This window comes from Schistocerca cancellata, chromosome 1 (assembly GCF_023864275.1).
Source record: "Schistocerca cancellata isolate TAMUIC-IGC-003103 chromosome 1, iqSchCanc2.1, whole genome shotgun sequence".
Taxonomy (NCBI): Eukaryota; Metazoa; Arthropoda; class Insecta; order Orthoptera; family Acrididae; genus Schistocerca; species Schistocerca cancellata.
Genome location: NC_064626.1, coordinates 1,084,771,066 through 1,084,792,711, shown reverse-complemented (window position 1 = coordinate 1,084,792,711; position 21,646 = coordinate 1,084,771,066). Strand labels below are relative to the sequence as shown.

Here is a 21,646-nt window from a genome sequence, read left to right as displayed (position 1 = left end):
ACATCAATAGTATTTCGAAGAGACTATCTTTAATTCCACATAATATTTTGTTATTTCATTGGAACAGACACGTATCGGTATAGCATCCTCTGACACTGAAATATTTAGGAAATTGGTTTAAATTAACTACTACAATTCACTAAAAATTGCAGGAAAAGACTGATTGCTTCTTACCATAAAAAGACACGTCAGGTTGCAGACAATATCAATTAAAAGACACTCAAATAAAGCTTTCACCCACTGCCTTCATCAGTAAAAGACGACCGCCAATCGCAACATCTCGGGCCCTAAATGCTGGAGTTGGCGGTCGCGTGTGCGTGAGGTGTGCTAGCTTGTGTGTGTGAATGGTGTGCGCGCGCGCACCTGTTGTGCGTGTGTGTGTGTGTGTGTGTGTGTGTGTGTGTGTGTCTTACTGACGAAGGCTGTGTCCGAAAGCTGTATGTGAGGGTGTTTTATTTGTGCCTATCTGCAACTTGACGTATCTTCTCTACGCGTAAGTAGCAACATGTTGTTTCGTACATTGTTGATATTCATATCTGGAGTTGCCATTGTTTGATTTAAAAATTGTGATTTTTATTTCGTCCACAGTCTGCCGACAGTCGCTATGCGGGTCTGACAGATTTTGCTGTGGTGACGCAGCCGTTCACCAAGTCGCTCATCTTTCCTAACATTACGACGGAAGCCGGCCATCGTACAGATTACTCCTTTCTCTCGCAGGACTGCTTCCACTTCAGTCAGAAGGGTATGGCGAGAGGTAAGGTTAAGATAAACAAACTCATTGATACTAATATATCTGTCTAGATCTCTGTTTCCACTATCCCATGTTGATATCTGCATAGTGACACACACACACACACACACACACACACACACAAACACACAAAAGAGACCATACAATCTTTTTTCTTTTCAACGCTGGCAGAAAGAATGCAACGCCCCCAAGGACATGGCCATTTTATTGATAAGTGATGTTGAAATGTGGGTGAATTCGTAAGGGACCAAACTGCTGAGATCATCGGTCCCTAGAATTACACACTACTTAAACTAACTTACGCTAAGAACAACACACACATCCATGCCCAAGGGAGGGCTCGAGCCTCCCGCGGGAGGGGCAGCGCAGTCTGTGACATAACACAGACCGCGCGGCTACTCCGCCTGGTATTGATAAATGATGTGATAAGTACTTAGTCATTATCGGAGTATACGACAACAAATTCAGGGCAAAAGGAAACAGACATGACATGGTAAAGGGTACCCAAACAGTCACATCAATACACAATGTACCTTCCTCTGGCGGGAACGCAGAAGTGTTATTCTCTCAAGCAAACGATCGTCAAGATGCCGAACTGCATCCTGCAATAGTCTGTCCCAAGCACTTTTGTTGCAGTTACGCTGTGGTTCTTTTAGACTCTGGAGAATGGGTAAGTTTTCGCTTCGCCAGATCCAATAGGTGTTTAATTGGCGATAGGTCTGGTGATCTTAGTGGTCACAGCAGTTGTTGTACAGCACGAAGAGCACTTTTTGTGGCACCAGCTGTATGTGGACGTGCATTGTTTTGCTGCCGAAGAAATGGCAGTAGCACGGGGACAAAAACTTGTACAGTGAAGTTGCTCTGGTTACTTAACCCCTGCACAAACACCAAACATATAGCGCAAGCTGTAATTGATGGCCCCCCACACCATGAAGGCTGGGCTGGTACCTGTGTGTCGTGGACGAACACACCTGTAATAGGCCGCTTACCAGATCCACCCCTACACGTGCACGTCTATCACTCGCATACAGACAGAACTTGCTCTCCTCACTGAAGACAACAGTGTTGTTTCACTCTCCAGTCGACTCTTCCACGACACCAGAGCAGCCACTGTCGTGGCGTCAGTGACAACCTTGCCAGAGGCACACGTGGTCTTAGTCCTGCTTCAGGTTGACTGTTCCCAATGATTGTTGGTGACACATCAGGTGCAACACGTACCAGATATCTTCCTTGGATGATGTTCACGCGGCCACCGCTGCTCTCACAATACGTGGATCTTGATGTGGGCCTGTATTACACGAAAGTCCAGTACCTGATCTGCGAGTGCGGGAATGTTCCGCAGACCATTGCTGAGAGCAGCGAAACGCTACTGATACATTTACCGAAAATGTTCGACAGCATTATGTATTCGGCGGTGGGGCACAGTTGTTACCCTAGAGCGAATGTTGTCCACATTTTTCACCTCTAAACTTAGCACAATTACTGGAGTCGAAACAGAGTGTGCGTAGAGAGGCCAGGCTACCAGAGAGCCATCAGATCGCCTGCGACAGTTCCAAATGAATCACCAACACTAGAACCCCTCAGTATTTTCATATTATTCGCTGGTACCACCAAATACAACCGTTGAAGGCATTGAATTTTTTTTCCTGGCAGTATATCACACTACTGGCCATTAAAATTGCTACACCAAGAAGAAATGTAGATGATAAAACAGTTATTCATCGGACAAATATATTATACTAGAACTGACATGTGATTACATTTTCACGCAATTTGGGTGCATAGATCCTGAGAAATCAGTACCCAGAACAACCACCTCTGGCCATAATAACGGCCTTGATACGCCTGGGCATTGAGTCAAACACAGCTTGGATGGCGTGTACAGGTATAGCCGCCCATGCAGCTTCAACACGATACCACAGTTCATCAAGAATAGTGACTGGCGTATTGTGACGAGCCAGTTGCTCGGCCACCATTGACCAGACGTTTTCAATTGGTGAGAGATGTGGAGAATGTGCTGGCCAGGGCAGCAGTTGAACATTTTCTGTATCCAGAAAGGCCCGTAGAGGACCTGCAATATGCGGTCGTGCATTATCCTGCTGAAATGCAGGGTTTCGCAGGGATCGAATGAAGGGTAGAGCCACGGGTCGTAACACATCTGAGATGTAACGTCCACTGTTCAAAGTGCCGTCACTGCGAACAAGAGGTGACCGAGACGTGTAACCAATGGCACCCCATACCATCACGCCAGGTGATGCGGCAGTATGGCGATGACGAATACACGCTACCAATGTGCGTTTACCGCGATGTCGCCAAACACGGATGCGACCATCGTGATGCTGTAAACAGAACCTGGATTCATCCGAAAAAATGACGTTTTGCCATTCGTGCACCCAGGTTCGTCGTTGAGTATACCATCGAAGGCGCTCCTGTCTGTGATGCAGCGTCATGGGTAACCGCACCCATGGTCTCCGAGCTGATAGTCCATGCTGCTGCAAACGTCGTCGAACTGTTCGTGCAGATGGTTGTTGTCTTGCAAACGTCCCCATCTGTTGACTCAGGGATCGAGACGTGATTGCACGATCCGTTACAGCCATGCGGATAAGATGCCTGTCATTTCGACTGCTAGTGATACGAGGCCGTTGGGATCCAGCACGGCGTTCCGTACTACCCTCCTGAACCCACCGATTCCACATTCTGCTAACAGTCATTGGATCTCGACCAACGCGAGCAGCAGTGTCGTGATACGATAAACAGCAATCGCGATGTGCTACAATCACACATTTATCAAAGTCGGAAACGTGATGGTACGCATTTCTCCTCCTTACACGAGGCAACACAACAACGTTTCACCAGGCAACGCCGGTCAACTTCTCTTTTGTGTGTCAGATATTGGTTGGAGACTTTCCTCATCTCAGCACGTTGTAGGTGTCGCCACCGGCGCCAACCTTGTGTGAATGTTCTGAAAAGCTAATCATTTGCATATCACAGCATCTCTTTCCTGTCGGTTAAATTCCGTGTCTGTAGCACGTAATCTTCGTGGTGTAACAATGTTAATGGCCAGTAGTGCATTAAATGGGTCTGTCCGAAACAATCTTTCCAAACAATTCTCATTTTTTTTTCTACGGGCTCTTCTTTTCTGTGCAGATGTATATTCATCTGGTCATTAAACTGCTCCACAAGGACTGATATCATTTGACGAAGTTTTACTTTTTGTGTGTGTACACTACCACAGAAATAATACGTGACTGAATTTATAGGTGAGTTGTGTAGAGGGTGCGGAATTTAGGCTCAACTCGGATGAGCATCGAATCACACTGAGATTGGGTCACAGATAGTAGTACGCCATTCCATGTTACTTCAAACCTTTGCCAAAGTTCATCAATCGTAGTTGCTGGCGAGTAGTGGCGACAAGCCACGACCGAATTAATAACAGATCTCGAGAAGTTATGGTCCATGGCAGCGGTCGAAGGGCGTCTGTATCAGGACAGGTCAGGACAACAAAGGCTACCTGCGGTTTTATTTCCTTGAACGATAACATCAGGCTTTTAAGATGCGAGACACCTAAGACGGGCACACCCACGCCGTAATTTTAATTGCTCCTGTACAAATTAGCAACAGTGCGAGCCAGAGCTGATTGTATTGCGTACTCATGAGTCCCCATACCATCACGCCGGGTGCTGGTCCTCTATGATGATGAAGAATGCAGTCTGGCAATGTTTGTTGTTCTCGGGTCCTCCATGTATGGATATTTACACTGCGCTAATACAGGTGGAAAAGAGATTCGGTTGAAACGGCGAATGGTGCCATTCCCTAGCTCAGTATTCTACATCTACATCTACATCCATACTCCACAAGCCACCTGACGGTGTGTGGCGGAGGGTACGTTGAGGACCTCTATCGGTTCTCCCTTCTATTCCAGTCTCGTATTGTTTGTGGAAAGAAAGATTGTGTGGGCTCTAAACTCTCTGATTTTATCCTCATGGTCTCTTCGCGAAGATATACGTAGGAGGGAGCAATATACTGCTTGACTCCTCGGTGAAGGTATGTTCTCGAAACTTCAACAAAAGCCCGTATCGAGCTACTGAGTGTTCCACTGGAGTTTACCTATCATCTCCGTAACGCTTTCGCGATTACTAAATGATCCTGTAACGAAGCGCGCTGCTCTCCGTTGGATCTTCTCCATCTTCTCTTCTATCAACCCTATCTGGTACGGATCCCACACTGGTGAGCATTATGCAAGCAGTGGGCGAACAAGTGAACTGTAACCTAGTTCCTTTGTTTACGGATTGCATTTCCTTAGGATTCTTCCAATGAATCTCAGTCTGGCATCTGCTTTATCGACGATTAATTTTATATAGTTATTCCATTTTAAATCACTCCTATTGCCTACTCCCAGATAATTTGTGGAATTAACTGCTTCCAGTTGCTGACCTGCTATATTGCAGCTAAATGATAATGGATCTACCTTTCTATGTATTCGCAGCACATTACACTTGTTTACATTGAGATTCAATTGCCATTCCCTGCACCATGCGTCAATTCGTTGCAGATCCTCCTGCATTTCAGTACAACTTTCCGTTGTTACAACCTCTCGATACACCACAACATCACCTGCAAAAAGCCCTCAGTGAACTTCCGATGTTATCCACAAGGTCATTTATGTATACTGTGAATAGCAACGGTCCTACAACACTCCCCTGCGGCACACCTGAAATCACTCTTACTTCGGAAGACTTCTCTCCATTGAGAATGACACGCTGCGTTCTGTTACCTATGAACTCTTCAATCCAATCACACAATTGGTCTGATAGTCCATATGCTCTTACTTTGATCATTAAACGACTGTGGGGAACTGTAGCGAACACCTTGCGGAAGTCAAGAAACACGGCATCTACCTGGGAACCCGTGTCTATGGCCCTCTGAGTCTCGTGGAAGAGGAGCGCGAGCTGGGTTTCACACGATCGTCTTTTTCGAAACCCATGCTGATTCCTACAGAGTAGATTCATAGTCTCGTTGTTCGCACCACTGTCAACATGCCTCTCCCCTGTCGCCTCAAAGGACACCGCAACAGCGGTCGTATTCGTCCAAGTACCTCTGTGAGCATGTGTCTTTCCGCAAACAGGATAATTTCCTGACTGAAGCTACGTGATGTGGCTGTACTGCCGAACGCACAATGTCCTCTCGGGCACTAGTCATTAGAGGCCGCTAGATCCTGCATGGCCTCGAATAAGGCACTGCCGCAATCAAAGATTCCGCACCTGCATTACATTCGCGATATATCAACCAACGTGAGTAGCAACATGCTGGAACAATAAGTTGCAGTCTTGATAAGACGCAGTACTGCCATTGTCGAATTCCAACACGTGCTGGTATACGTTTTCCTTGTTACACAAGGTATAACACGACCTTCTCACAATCAATATTCAGATGCGATTTCTGAACGAGAAACCCTCTACATAATACACTCCTGGAAATTGAAATAAGAACACCGTGAATTCATTGTCCCAGGAAGGGGAAACTTTATTGACACATTCCTGGGGTCAGATACATCACATGATCACACTGACAGAACCACAGGCACATAGACACAGGCAACAGAGCATGCACAATGTCGGCACTAGTACAGTGTATATCCACCTTTCGCAGCAATGCAGGCTGCTATTCTCCCATGGAGACGATCGTAGAGATGCTGGATGTAGTCCTGTGGAACGGCTTCCCATGCCATTTCCACCTGGCGCCTCAGTTGGACCAGCGTTCGTGCTGGACGTGCAGACCGCGTGAGACGCCGCTTCATCCAGTCCCAAACATGCTCAGTGGGGGACAGATCCGGAGATCTTGCTGGCCAGGGTAGTTGACTTACACCTTCTACAGCACGTTGGGTGGCACGGGATACATGCGGACATGCATTGTCCTGTTAGAACAGCAAGTTCCCTTGCCGGTCTAGGAATGGTAGAACGATGGGTTCGATGACGGTTTGGATGTACCGTGCACTATTCAGTGTCCCCTCGACGATCACCAGTGGTGTACGGCCAGTGTAGGAGATCGCTCCCCACACCATGATGCCGGGTGTTGGCCCTGTGTGCCTCGGTCGTATGCAGTCCTGATTGTGGCGCTCACCTGCTTGGCGCCAAACACGCATACGACCATCATTGGCACCAAGGCAGAAGCGACTCTCATCGCTGAAGGCGACACGTCTCCATTCGTCCCTCCATTCACGCCTGTCGCGACACCTCTGGAGGCGGGCTGCACGATGTTGGGGCGTGAGCGGAAGACGGCCTAACGGTGTGCGGGACCGTAGCCCAGCTTCATGGAGACGGTTGCGAATGGTCCTCGCCGATACCCCAGGAGCAACAGTGTCCCTAATTTGCTGGGAAGTGGCGGTGCGGTCCCCTACGGCACTGCGTAGGATCCTACGGTCTTGGCGTGCATCCGTGCGTCGCTGCAGTCCGGTCCCAGGTCGACGGGCACGTGCATCTTCCGCCGACCACTGGCGACAACATCGATGTACTGTGGAGACCTCACGCCCCACGTGTTGAGCAATTCGGCGGTACGTCCACCCGGCCTCCCGCATGCTCACTATACGCCCTCGCTCAAAGTCCGTCAACTGCACATACGGTTCACGTCCACGCTGTCGCGGCATGCTACCAGTGTTAAAGACTGCGATGGAGCTCCGTATGCCACGGCAACCTGGCTGACACTGACGGCGGCGGTGCACAAATGCTGCGCAGCTAGCGCCATTCGACGGCCAACACCGTGGTTCCTGGTGTGTCCGCTGTGCTGTGCGTGTGATCATTGCTTGTACAGCCATCTCGCAGTGTCCGGAGCAAGTATGGTGGGTCTGACACACCGGTGTCAATGTGTTCTTTTTTCCATTTCCAGGAGTGTATCTTCTTATGTATACATTGTGTATGGCGTTGCTCCTACTCACTGATAAAGCACATATCCAAGTATGAAGTTGACTTCATGCAAATTCGACAATTATAGCAATTTTAATGGCCAGTAGTGTATACCAATATAGAACTTAAGATGTAAATCCGGTGACACTGAAAAGTCTCACACATCTGTGGTCAACTGAATCTATCATCATTAGCACATATTCGTGTACGTTTTTCACTTTTGTTTACTAGATTCGTCGACCTTCACACTGTAAATTATTTATCGTGGTATGTTATGTCAAAAATTAGAATTTTCTCTTGTTTGCTAGCTGTCTCCAAATAATATTAATTTAGTAAGGACAGTTCGAAACTTCCGTGTTCTTTAAATTTTATTTTTACGCTGAAGTATCACACCATTGTACTAGAAGCCTTATAAATATGGTAGCAACAGAGACATATGACGTGATTCGCATATTTATAAGTTAGCTGATACCAGGTAATATCAGCGAGAGGCAATGGATATTTCTCAAATCAGGTATCTTAATTTCAATTATAGTCAGTCTTAGGTAACATACTGAAAATGCTGCAGCGGGGTAGAATACACAGATAGTGCGTATTTCTCATATTCGGGCAAGTCTGAGCCACATGTGGACGCCTAAACACTCTCCAAAGCTTCAGTCTACCAGCGATTTTCCTCCAACATTTTATAAGTGCATGAGATTATAGTCAGTATGATCCATTAAGTTGATCAATGTGAACAAACTCTCATATAATGAGTAAAAAATTACCTGGAAATTGCTGATTACATGACACTTTTAACAGACTCACTTGAAAATTCACATGAACAAGTAACAGAACAGTATAATCAAACAGGAAAAGTAAGAGTACATATATGTTAAAAAAACACTGTTCGTGACAAATGTCAGTAAGGCACCTCAAAAACCTAAAATAAATAACAATACAATATCTAAAGCAGACTATTTTAAATATCTAGGAGGATATTTTTCAGACGTCATGAAGGAAAATACAGCAATAGAGACTAGAATACTTAAAATGGAGAGAGCCTTTCAAATAATAAGAAACATCTATACCAAAAAATCTTTATGCTGAAACACAAAACTGAAAGACTGTGAAATATTTCTAAGACCACAAGTAGTCTATATAGCTGAAATTCTTAAAATAGCTAGGAAGGGAGAGTTTCAAAAATGAGCGAAAACTGAAAGAAGAATGCGAAGAAAAATACTACGACCTAAAAGCAGCGGTGAATCGGAATACACATTAATATCTAATAGAGAATTATATCTAAAATCTGAAGAGCTAACAGATGTAATGAGAAAGAGGAGATTAAAATTCTATGGTTACATAAGCAGGATGAATAATGACAGAATAAGTAAACAAATCTTGGACCTACTGAACAATTAAAATCCAAAATGATATGGCTCAGAGAAGCAGGAAGCGATATGGAAGATGGTGGAGTCATCATGGACACAATAAAAAAAGGCTGCAATAGAAGAGGCAGCCTTTCACGACAGAAAAACACTAAGAACTGAAAGGAAGTGAACACAAGAATAGAAGAAACAACATTCTCGAAGAGTGGAAGAAGTATGATTCAAAGGAAACTATAGTTGAAAACAAAGACGCAAAAACAATGTTGTTTCAACGTATCCTCAAAAAGGGTTACTCGAAATGAAAAATAAATAAGAATTAATTATGTTTTCATAATCTTCAACGTGGGTTTGAAAAACACCGATACGCTGCTAAAAGTTTCATCTCCTATGATGTAGGACTTACACTCTTGACTGCTCTATTTCCGCAATTAGATACCGCTGTTCCTCTCAGACAAGGTCATGATCTCAACCGCAAATCTCAAAATCATGTAGAGCATTTTCCGGCAGAAGTAAAGGTCCCTAGTTAGAGTCTCGGTACGGCACACAGTTTTAATCTTGCAGGAAGTTTCAAATGAGCGTACAGTCCAACGCAGAGTGAAAATTTTATTCTCAACACTGTGTTTACTATTATTTCAATGTATGAAGCCCTAATCCCAAGCTTGTTGAGCACATGCTTGAAAGTAACTCTGTGAATTAGCATCACGAAAGTCCAGATTGCTCGCCTTTGTGTTCAAAACATTCCTTGTGCTTGAACAGAATTACCAAAAGATTAGGTACGAAACGACGTCAAGAAATGAAACTATTCAGTGGAAATAAATTCATGCATCCTAAACATAAAAGTATTTACATTCACCTTCAGGATCAGTTAGTGAATAAGTACCTTTTCGGGTTATTCGCCCATCTACCACCTGTTACGGAATTTTGCTGTCTTCTGGTTCAGAAATCGATTCACCAATTTGAGATGTTCCAATACGAACAGAATAATGCATAAGGACTATATCTGGGAAATAGCCTACTAAATGAGTGATTGGTTATTATTCACCAGTACAACCATGTATTCAGGTTCAAGCCTAAATACAGCTGGTAAACACCAGAAGTGCAGGAATCTCCAACTGCACAAAAGCTGAAAGTATCTTCCGACTCTATTAAGTAGTCTGGGGCTGTATGTATTCAGATTCACATTTTGAAAAAAATTATCTGTTTTGATGACAACTCATTAGTTCGAAGAAATAGTCAGCGTGTTAATTTTCTAAACAGAGAAAGAAACAAATATCACGCTTGCGTAGGTGACAACTTGATTTACATGTTCCAAATTTAAAAAAAAGTGAGGTAATCCAGGGATAACAGATGTAAGTCTTGTCCGTAAGAGAGTTCAGCCCTAATTGTCGCTCGGTTTGCAGTGATCCTACTAAAAACAGTATTTAGAAGTTAAGGAAAAATTCTACTGGTGGAAGTGAAGGTTTAAGAGCAGGTCATGAGTAGTGCCTTGGCGTGCGCAAGTGTTACGCTGCGGCTGCGTGCCTTGATGCGCTTGTTTACAGTGGAGCGCCCATTTGTGCCCAAGAAAAATATTTGTTGAACTGCAAGTAACATGTATCTTTCAACGAGAGATATCCTGATATTTAATTCTGAGAGAAATACAGAAAACTTTACCCCCATCGGTATTTGGAAATGGCTAATTAATGATGTCAAGTTGCTTGAGAAGGAAGTGTTAGGTACTGAAATTAACAACGCTACAAATTGTGTACATGATAAACGCACAAATAACGCTCATTGTGAGAGAAAAATCGGGAACACTAATTGGATTTTGTTTTTGTTGTGGTCTTCAGTCCGAAGACTGTTTTGATGTAGTCTCCATGCTACTCTATCTTTTACAAGCCTCTTCATCTCTGAATAACTACAGCAAATTACATCCTTCTGAGTCTGCTTACTATAATCATCTCTCGGTCTCCCTCTACGATTTTTACCTACCACACTTCCCTCCAATACTAAAATGGTGATCCCTTGATTCAGAATGTGTCCTATCAACCGATCCTTTCTTTTGATCAGGTTGTGGAACAAATTCCTTTTCTCCGCAGTTCTTTTCCGTACTTCCTCATTAATTAAGCGATCTACCCACCTAATCTTCAGCATTCTTCTGTAACACAACATTTCAAAAGCTCCTATTCTCTTCTTGTGTAAACTGTTTCTCGTCCATGTTGCACTTCTATACATGGCTACATTCCATGCGAATACATTCAGAAAATACTTTCTAACATTAAAATTGCCTGTATGTATTTTATATTCTTTCCACTTCAGCCATCACGAGTTATTTTGCTTGGGCAAATAAAAATCTCAATTACTACTTTAAGTGTCTCTAATTCCTTCCTCAGATTTTCCTTTGGTTTTCTTTACCGCTTGCTCATTGTACAGGTTGAATAACGTCTGGGACAGGTTAAAATACTGCCTCACTCACTTCTCAATCACTACCTCGTTTTCATACCTCTCTACTCTTATAACTGTACAAGTTGTAAACAGCCTTTCGCTTTTTGTAATTATCCCTGCTAACTTCAGATTTCAGAGAGAGTATTCCAGTCAACATTGTCAAAAGCTTCTCATAAGTCTACAGATGCTACTAACGTAGGTTTGCCTTTCCTAAACCTACCCTGTAAGATAACTAGTTGGGTCAGTATTGCCTCGCGTGTGCCAGCATTTCTCCGGAATCCAAACTAATCTTCCCGAAGGGCTACTTCTATCAGTTTTTCTATTCTTCTGGAAGAATTTATGTTAGTATTTTGCACCCATGACTTCTTAAATGTTAGGTCGGTAATATTCACACCTGTCAACACCAGCTTTCTTTGGAATTGGAGTTACTACATTATTCTCGAAATCTGAGGATATTTCTCCTGTGTCATAGATCTTGTACACCAGATGGAAGAGTTTGGTCATGGCTGACTCTCACAAGGCTACCAGATGTCTGTTGGAATACCTTCTTCTCCCGGGGCCTTGTTTCCACTTATGTCTTTCAGTGTTCTGCCAAATTCTTCTCGCAGTATTATGTCTCCCATCTCCTTTTCATCCACGTCCTGTTCTATTTCTATAATATTGGCTGTAAGTTCATCTCCCTTCTATAGACCTATACATTCCTTCCACTTCATTGTAGCAAAAAATTTAATCATAATGATGGTTCTGTTAGCACAGTGTTAATAACATACTCACGTCTTGGCTTTCGATCAGTGAAAGTCTGTAATTTACCGTTCAAAGTGCTGCTCGAAATGATCAGAGATGCGCTTAGCTTGCACTGGACTGTTTATGGTATCAGCAAAGAAGTGTGGTCTGAAACCTTTCGGAAAAGCAAATTTAATTGCAGTCGAATAGCCAAAGTATGAAGTCCGTTCAATAAGTAATACAACTTTTTTTCTAAAAGCAGTTCGGTTTTATTCAAGATTCTAATACACCATATTACTCTCCACTCTTTTGGCTACAAAACCCTATTTTGAACGTAATCTCCGTTCAGTACGACGGACGTATGCTAGCTTACTGGGGGCTGCAGGAGGGAGGACTCTAAGCGTGCATGGTGCTGCCTTACTTTCAAATGGCTCTGAGCACTATGGGACTTAACATCTGAGGTCATCAGTCACCTAGAACTTAGAACTACTTAAACTTAACTAACCTAAGGACGTTACATACATCCATGCGCGAGGCAGGGTTCGAACTTGCGACCGTAGCAGCAGCGCGGTTCCAGACGGAAGCGCCTAGAACCGCTCGGTCACAACGTCCGGCGCTGACTTACTGATCGACGTAGTAGCTACGTCTTTTTACATCAATGACCTTCTTATCATCCACGTACTGCCTCCCAAGGAGTGCATCCTTCATGGAGCTAAACGGATGGTGTTGTCAAAGATGAATTTCATCTTTGACAACACCAAGTACAAAAACATCTGTGAAATTTTGATAAACATGTCTGTGCAAATGTACATCCTGAATGAAGTGACATGTACTAAAACGACGAAGAAAAGAATGTTTGCTGGAACTAAAACATTGAAAATGCTCTCCTTAGATTATGTGGTAAGTTTATACTGTTAATTTTGCAGTATTTTCCACATATTTTCCGCGTTCAACTTACGAAATTCATAACCTAACATTAAACCTTTTCGTGGGCAGGAATAAGCATTTCACCTCATTCACGAGAAGACGTAAAACATGCATTAAGACAAATTGCACCTGACGATGGACCCAAAGAGTCCGAAATGCATCGTGTAATTAATAAAAGACGAGAAAGTTGTGACTGAAGCCGTTGTTTAATTCATGCCTCCAATGTTTTGAATACAGTCACGTTTTAAGCTGCAAAATATGGATAAAATTAATATGATTCATATGTTTTAACCTATTGTATGAAGTCTATATAAAAAGGTGAGATACAAGGCTCAGCCAACAAAGAGGAAGTTAATTATACATTTTCTTTTCTTTTAAATTGTTATCGCTTCAGAAGGTGTATCTGTCTTAACCTTTAAATCGCTACAGACGTTGTTTCAGCATCCCGTGTTGCGGGCGACGTTTGCTAAGGCTGCACTGCTCGCCAAATTCTGGTGCCTGGGTTGAGAGACGCTGAAATACTTGTCATCCAATTTTAAGAAAATAATCAGCTGAAAGACTCTGATTTTTGCACATTACGGTCTGATATCTTCACTCGATAAAGAACGGAATTTCTTTTGGTTATCTGTCATATTTACAATAAGTTAAACATAGCGCGAAATTATAAGGATTTTGCAGAGGTAAAAACGCATTGCGTAAACTTTACGTATGGTTGATTTTACCTTGTACATTGCTTTCAATGAAACGTAGGTAAGATATCGAAATTTTACTTAAAACTGAGAGCAGAATGATATCTCATTTCGTTCTCAAGTTATTGGGTTTTAATTTTTTCTCTCTAAGGACAAACTTGTAAATTTAACAAGAAGAAAGATTACAATTTTATCAGAATATATTGCATTTTATTTACTTAATGCAGAAGTACCCCTTGACTTTATTATTCCCGTGTCGAAAAGAGCACAGACAACTGAAAGGAAATGAATTGATAGCACATAGTGAAAGTGGTTTTGAAATTATAACGAAGAAACTCGTCGATGAAGGCATAACTAGAGAGCGAAAAGAAAAATGGAATAAAAGGTAGCTCAGCCGGTAGGGCACTTACCCCCAAGAGACATACATTCTGGGTTCTAGTCTCGGTCTGGCACACAGCATCAGTCCACCAGGAAACTTCAAATCTGAGCATCCTTCACTGCAGAATTAATATTAATTCTGCAAATAACAGTGTTGTCATTTATGAATGAAAAAGAATTTTAAAAATAAAATTAGTATCAACTGAAGGTCATCATAAGACGTAAATAAACATCTTACAGTATTTAATAATTTCAACTGCAGAACGCCAGTTTTTTTAGTTTGGAATTACTATTTTCACTATTTTTCATCTGAAAATTAAAATTAAAATTATGAAAATATTTCTTGGTGTATGTCTTCTGCTGCATTATGTGGTGAATGCCCATGATGTAACTGATGTTTGAATGTTACTATATGGATTAATTCCGTACCAATTAAAATATATATCCTGTACTGACATCAACTGATACGCTGTATCGTCTACACTAGTATACTCACTCTGATGTGTGGTGTAAACCCCATGATGCAATAAGACCCGAGCAAATCACTACATACCAGATGCGATGGATCACTTTAACGGAGTAGTCCCCTACGAAGCCTGTTATGTAGCACTGAACAACATGTACTCCTGCCTTTCAACAAATACTGGATGATCAAAAAGTATCGATCCATTTCCAAGAAATAATGAAAGAATTTACATAATACGAGGGCAGTTCAATAAGTAATGCAACACTTTTTTTTTCTCGGCCAATTTTGGTTGAAAAAACCGGAAATTTCTTGTGGAATATTTTCAAACATTCTCGCTTCGTCTCGTATAGTTTCATTGACTTCCGACAGGTGGCAGCGCTGTACGGAGCTGTTAAAATGGCGTCTGTAACGGATGTGCGTTGCAAACAACGGGCAGTGATCGAGTTTCTTTTGGCGGAAAACCAGGGCATCTCAGATATTCATAGGCGCTTGCAGAATGTCTACGGTGATCTGGCAGTGGACAAAAGCACGGTGAGTCGTTGGGCAAAGCGTGTGTCATCATCGCCGCAAGGTCAAGCAAGACTGTCTGATCTCCCGCGTGCGGGACGGCCGTGCACAGCTGTGACTCCTGCAATGGCGGAGCGTGCGAACACACTCGTTCGAGATGATCGACAGATCACCATCAAACAACTCAGTGCTCAACTTGACATCTCCGTTAGTAGTGCTGTCACAATTGTTCACCAGTTGGGATATTCAAAGGTTTGTTCCCGCTGGGTCCCTCGTTGTCTAACCGAACACTATAAAGAGCAAAGGAGGACCATCTGTGCGGAATTGCTTGCTCGTCATGTGGCTGAGGGTGACAATTTCTTGTCAAAGATTGTTACAGGCGATGAAACATGGGTTCATCACTTCGAACCTGAAACAAAACGGCAATCAATGGAGTGGCGCCACACCCACTCCCCTACCAAGAAAAAATTTAAGGCCATACCCTCAGCCGGTAAAGTCATGGTTACAGTCTTGAAGGGGTTATTCTGTTCGATGTCCTTCCCCATGGTCAAACGATCAACTCTGAAGTGTATTGTGCTACTCTTCAGTAATTGAAGAAACGACTTCAGCGTGTTCGTAGGCACAAAAATCTGAACGAACTTCTCCTTCTTCATGACAACGCAAGACCTCACACAAGTCTTCGCACCCGAGAGGAGCTCACAAAACTTCAGTGGACTGTTCTTCCTCATGCACCCTACAGCCCCGATCTCGCACCGTCGGATTTCCATATGTTTGGTCCAATGAAGGACGCAATCCGTGGGAGGCACTACGCGGATGATGAAGAAGTTATTGATGCAGTACGACGTTGGCTCCGACATCGACCAGTGGAATGGTACCGTGCAGGCATACAGGCCCTCATTTCAAGGTGGCGTAAGGCCGTAGCATTGAATGGAGATTACGTTGAAAAATAGTGTTGTGTAGCTAAAAGATTGAGGAATAACCTGGTGTATTTCAATGCTGAATAAAACAACCCCTGTTTCAGAAAAAAAATGTGTTGCATTACTTATTGAACTGCCCTCGTACATAATTATAATCCATTTCTGTTACAACTTGGGTGATGTTAGCCCGCGACCGCGCAGTTGATGTTATATAGATGTGCAGGTGTAGTTCACTAGGCAGTTTCACAAGACAACACCAGTAAGAAAAATCATCCCTTGTCAGTAAATTCCAAAGAACCGGGAACGTTGCCCTTGAATCACGCTCCGGGAGATCTGTACCATAAGAGACTGTTCAGCGAATCAGAGAAGCAATCGAAAGAATTTCGAATGCATCAATTCGTCGTTTAAGCAATGAGTTAGACGTACCAAAATCAACGATATTACGCTCAATAAAAGAGAGTATCACATTCAGTTACTTCACAAATTAGACCACGAAGGTTATTCAACTTGCCAGGCTCTGTGTTGCTATATGATAGACTGCTGCAAACAACGAACGCCTCTTGAATCACATTGTTTTGTTTTACTAATGAGGCCACATTCCACATTTGCGATCATTACTGCTACTTAACGAGCCACCTCAAGCTGCCAGTAAATGGCAAAGAGACACAAAAATGTGTTGGATTCATAAAGATTACAGTTTATGAGCTTTTCTTTGTTTGCAAAAGAGAAAACTGCAGGGAACATGTACCTTGATATGCTGGAACAATTCCTGGAACCAGAGAGTGAGCAAGAAGGCATTGTTGACATTGTTGTGTTCCAACAGCACTCAGAACCCCCTCGCTCTTCACTCACAGTAAGAGAATACCTAAATCAAAGGTTAGCCGACAGACGGATGGGCAGACGTTAAGCAAGTCTGTGGCCATCATGTTTAGCTGATTCGACACCCTTGAATTTCTTCGCTTTGCGGCACTCTGAGTCGAGGGTTCGCAAAACAAAGGAAACGGAACTTCAGGATCTAACAGCTGGAAGCAGTCCCGTCCATTTTTACAAGATATGCTTCAGAATGTATTCAGGTCAGCTCTACAACGACGGCAGCAACGCCTTAAAATGGACGCCATGTTGAATTGCGATTAAATTCATATTGGATTGCGATAAACATAAATGTGTATCAAGTAAATACATCAGTTATTTCGTGAAATTGATCGAGAGGTTATGACAACTCTGTATTGGGGTGATTTGCTGAGTACACAAAACGCAGAACGGAATATCTGAGATGGATTCACTCAGACATCCTCACGCCTAAATGTATTTGGTTTGTCTGGTAGAAACACCGTAGAAACGAACATCAAAGTCGCAACTATATCTTATGTACAGTCCACAAGTGCCTGAAATAATCTTTAAGTTTACATTATGAGCCAACGACTTTCCAATGCTTAGGAGTTAGTCATTATCTACCTGGTATAGAAACTTGATCATTTATGAATGAAAGTCAGCCTATGATTCGAATTTCGTAACAGTCTGAAGATTAATTCCTGTAATTTTTCTGTGTCAATAGCTGCCAATGCACTGTGGAACAACATGATGGAGCCGGTTGGCCGTAAATCCGAGGACTGGGATGATACATTCTCCCGCTTTCTGTGTCCCACTGAGGAACGGCCGTATATTTACACCTCTGGGAACAGCGGCGTCTGAATATTTCACCAGTGGTGCAACAGCTACAAATGTTCAAGACAGTTTAACAAACAGCACACGGTTACCTGCTTAGTTTGTATAAGGATGGAACCACAAGTACGAGTACAAAGTCAAGATACCTAAGATTACCTATGTATTCAACTTGAAACAGTATTATCGGAAGTAAATGTGTCTGCAGCTCAACAGATGTTCTCTCACCAGGCTTCCAAACAGAATGACCATTACATCACATCGCTGGAATCGTTATAGTCTTCCATCTCCGATGAAATCATTATTAATTACTTCAGTGGCAATGCGTTTGCGCGAGATTTCCAATGTCAGCACAACACAATGGCACGTTTTACTATGCCGAAACGTGCAATATTAGAAACAGTGCAGGTTTTATCTGTTGCACTTAAATAATGAGCGCAAATTTAATTACGATAATTTCTAATAAGCTCTATGTCATAGAAACAGCTAATATTTTCAAGCGAAAAGTGTAACATTTAGCAGCATAATCAAACTGTTGATGTTTCAATGGATTATGTGTCCACAAATATTAAAATTTGTTCATCAGTTTCCAGATTGCAGTTCTTGCAGTGTCAAAAATTTGCCCAGAACTTCATTCTACTGGCTGTACTGGTCAATGTACATAAGCACTTTTTGTGAATTTTTAACTACTTGATTCTAGTCATATGAGTCTACTGAAATCAGTTATTTTTGTACTTATCTGCTCTTTACGCTTTTCAGAAGTAAAAGAAAATAATGTAACATTACTGTATCTATCCGACGATCGATTTTGTTGTTTGTAAAATTTCTCTAAATATAAGTTTATCACTGTTGTCTTTAAATTACGTTGCTGGTATGATTACAGAATTGTGTCTGTTCATTGTTGTTTTGCTTTCCTAGATTAATAATATTGTTTCGCAATTTATGTACAGATTTCTACAGATGAAGATAAGCTTTGAATCTTCCCCGTTTGTAACTTCCTTGCTGTCCCGAATTTAAAGTCTTTGTACCTCACTATTTGCTCTTAGTGGTGTTAATCATATTTTCTCTACATCCATGACCGATTTAGTAGTTTGTATTTTGAGATGGTTGTAGTGGTACTCCTCAAGTAAGACTATCTTTGGCATAAGAGGTAAAAGCTGCTTCGCATGGTTGTGAAAGAATATGTATTTGTATTTGTATTTAGTGAAGCTATAACACGGCTTCATCTTCACGAATTAACTCTTAATAAATTTGCTTCTGAATTAGTACGTAAGAATGATACTCAGTGCCTCACCGAAAATCAGCAGAATACGAATGCGAGCAACGTTTATAGAAAGAAATACTCGGAGGCGAATGACGAACTGACTTGAAAGGAAAGTCAAAGTTATGTCTAATTATGCTCGAACTGGGAGTATAGAACCGTCACCCGAAGCTTTAGCACTAACTAAACCACAGTTACAAACGGCGAGAGTTGGGATGAGTGTAGGTTGCTGTATAAGCTAGAATTTAAATAACTTTTGTGGGATCTAATATTCCTTGACTTCTGCTAAGAGGTAAGCTGTAAATTCTGGTTGCGAAACATAATTGTTACAGCGTTTTTTTTTTTTTTTCATCAGTCTTCTGACTGGTCTGATGCGGCCCGCCACGAATTCCTCTCCTGTTCCAAGCTCTTCATCTCAGAGTAGCACTTGCAACCAACGTCCTCAATTATTTGCTGTATGTATTACAATCTCTGTCTTCCTCTACAGTTTTTGCCATCTACAGCTCCCTCTAGCACCTGGAAGTCAATCTCTCAGGTCTTAACAGCTGTCCTATCACCCTGTCCCTTCTCCTTACCAGTGCTTTACACATGTTCCTTTCCTCTACGATTCTATGCAGAACTTCCTCATTCCTTACCTTATCAGACCACCTAATTTTCAACATTCGCCTATAGCACCACATCTCAAATTCTTCAATTCTCTTCTGTTCTGGTTTCCCCACAGTCCATGTTTCCTTACCATACAATGCTGTACTGCAAACGTACAGCCTCAGAAATTTCTTCCTCAAATTAAGGACGATATTTGATATTAGTAGACTTCTGTTGGCGAGGAATGCCCTTTCTGCCACTGCTAGTCTGCTTTTGATGTCCTCATTGCTCCGTCCGTAATTAGTTATTTTGCTGCATAGGTAGCAGAATTACTTCATCTACTTCATGACCATCAAGTGAAGTTTCTTTGTTCTCATTTCTACTACTTCTCATTACCTTCGTCTTTCTTCGATTTACTCTCAATCCATACTCTGTACTCATTAGACTATTCATTCCGTTCAGCAGATCAAGTAATTCTTCCTCACTTTCACTCAGGGTAGCAATGTCATCAGCGAATCGTTTCATTGATATCCTTTCACCTTGAATTTTAATTCCACTTCCTTGTCTTACACCCTTTTTAATACGTGCACTTTGTTCTTGGTCGTACACTATTATTATTCCCTCCTGACTCTTGTACATTACCCATCTCTCCCTATAGCTTACCCTTACTTTTTTCAGAATTTCTAACATCTAGCACCATTTTAGGTTGTAGACCGCTTTTTCCAGGTCGAAAAATCCTATGAACGTGTCTTGATTTTTCTTTAGTCTTGCTTCGCTTATTAACCGCAACGTCAGTATTGCCTTTCTCGTACCTTCACATTTACTAAAGCCAAACTGGTCGTTATCTAACGCATCCTAAATTTTCTTTTCCATTCTTCTGTATATTATTATCAGCAACATGGATGCATGAGCTGTTAAGCTGATTGTGCGGTAATTCTCCCACTTGTCAGCTCTTGCCGTCTTCGGAATTGTATGGGTGATGCTTTTCCGAAAGTCAGATAGTATGTCGCCAGACTCATACATTCTACACACCAACGTGAATAGTCATTTTGTTGCCACTTTAAGAAATTCTGTTGGAATGTTAGCTATCCCTTTTGCCTTATTTTATCCAAAGCTCTTTTAAATTGTGATTCTAATACTGGATCCCAATCTCTCCTGCTTCTTCTGCTTCTTCTTCTGTCCCATCAGACAAATCTTCCCCCTCATAGAGGCATTCAATGTATTCTTTCCACATACCCGCTCACTCAGCGTAATTGATAATAATCATAACTTTGACAGCAACAATTTAGCAAAACAAGCACGTGTCGTAAAGTGCTGCTGTTTCTTCAAACACCTATATCTTCCTCTGCTAAGCTTAGTTGGAAATAATCGCTGACAGAAGAACAATACTGAAAAATATATTTGATAGTCGTATTCAGGATGGTCAGAAACAGTCTGAAAAGCTTGTGAGAGTGTTTCAGGCAAGCCTGTACTGAGAAATAACTGAGAAAAAAGTTCGATATATTGCACCGTTTTCGTGTTAGTTAACATTGAATTTGGCTGTTCGGTCCCCTGCGCACACAAATTCAAGTGGCCCACCAGATCCAATTAGAGTCAGATGGTCTTTTGGCGTACCTGTTAGCGCAAGGGACTGCTCAGCCTTTAGCTCAGGTTCGATCCTTTTTACTGCCCCATGTAGAATCGTTGTATCGGACTCTGGCTAGGTTTTAGATTGACAACACCGACTCTGGCGGGCCGCCTGAATTTGCAGGCGCAACGGCTTCACAGCTAACTTGAGTCCTAATTAATTCTGAAACAGAGCAACGTATCAGTTTCTTTGGTAACAGTTATTTCTCAGCGCGACTTACCACGCAACAGCCTTACAAACTTTTCAGATTGTTTCTGACCAACCTGTATAACAAATATCTTTCGTAACGCATTTATACACTTAATTAAATAAATTAATTAGAGAACACACGAGGCAGGAATTATTGGAATGGGACGGAAATCCGTGAATGTGCTGTACATTTACAGATAATCAAATGATTACAATTTCAGGAATATTGGACGATTTATTCAAGAGGAAGTGTTTCACAAATTGAGCAAGTCAG

At 42.2% G+C, this 21,646-nt stretch overlaps 1 protein-coding gene across 1 annotated transcript in view; it reads left to right on the top strand.

Moving 5' to 3' along the window:
* The window catches only part of LOC126091124 (phospholipase B1, membrane-associated-like), a 140,079-nt gene extending 121,232 nt beyond the window's left edge, over nucleotides 1–18,847 (top strand). Inside the window, exons 7-8 of the mRNA XM_049907037.1 lie at nucleotides 589–754; nucleotides 17,604–18,847. Coding sequence (XP_049762994.1) covers nucleotides 589–754; nucleotides 17,604–17,740 — 303 coding nt within the window. The 3' untranslated portion in view covers nucleotides 17,741–18,847. The remainder of the gene's footprint in view (nucleotides 1–588; nucleotides 755–17,603) is intronic.
* Nucleotides 18,848–21,646: the final 2,799 nt, after the last annotated feature.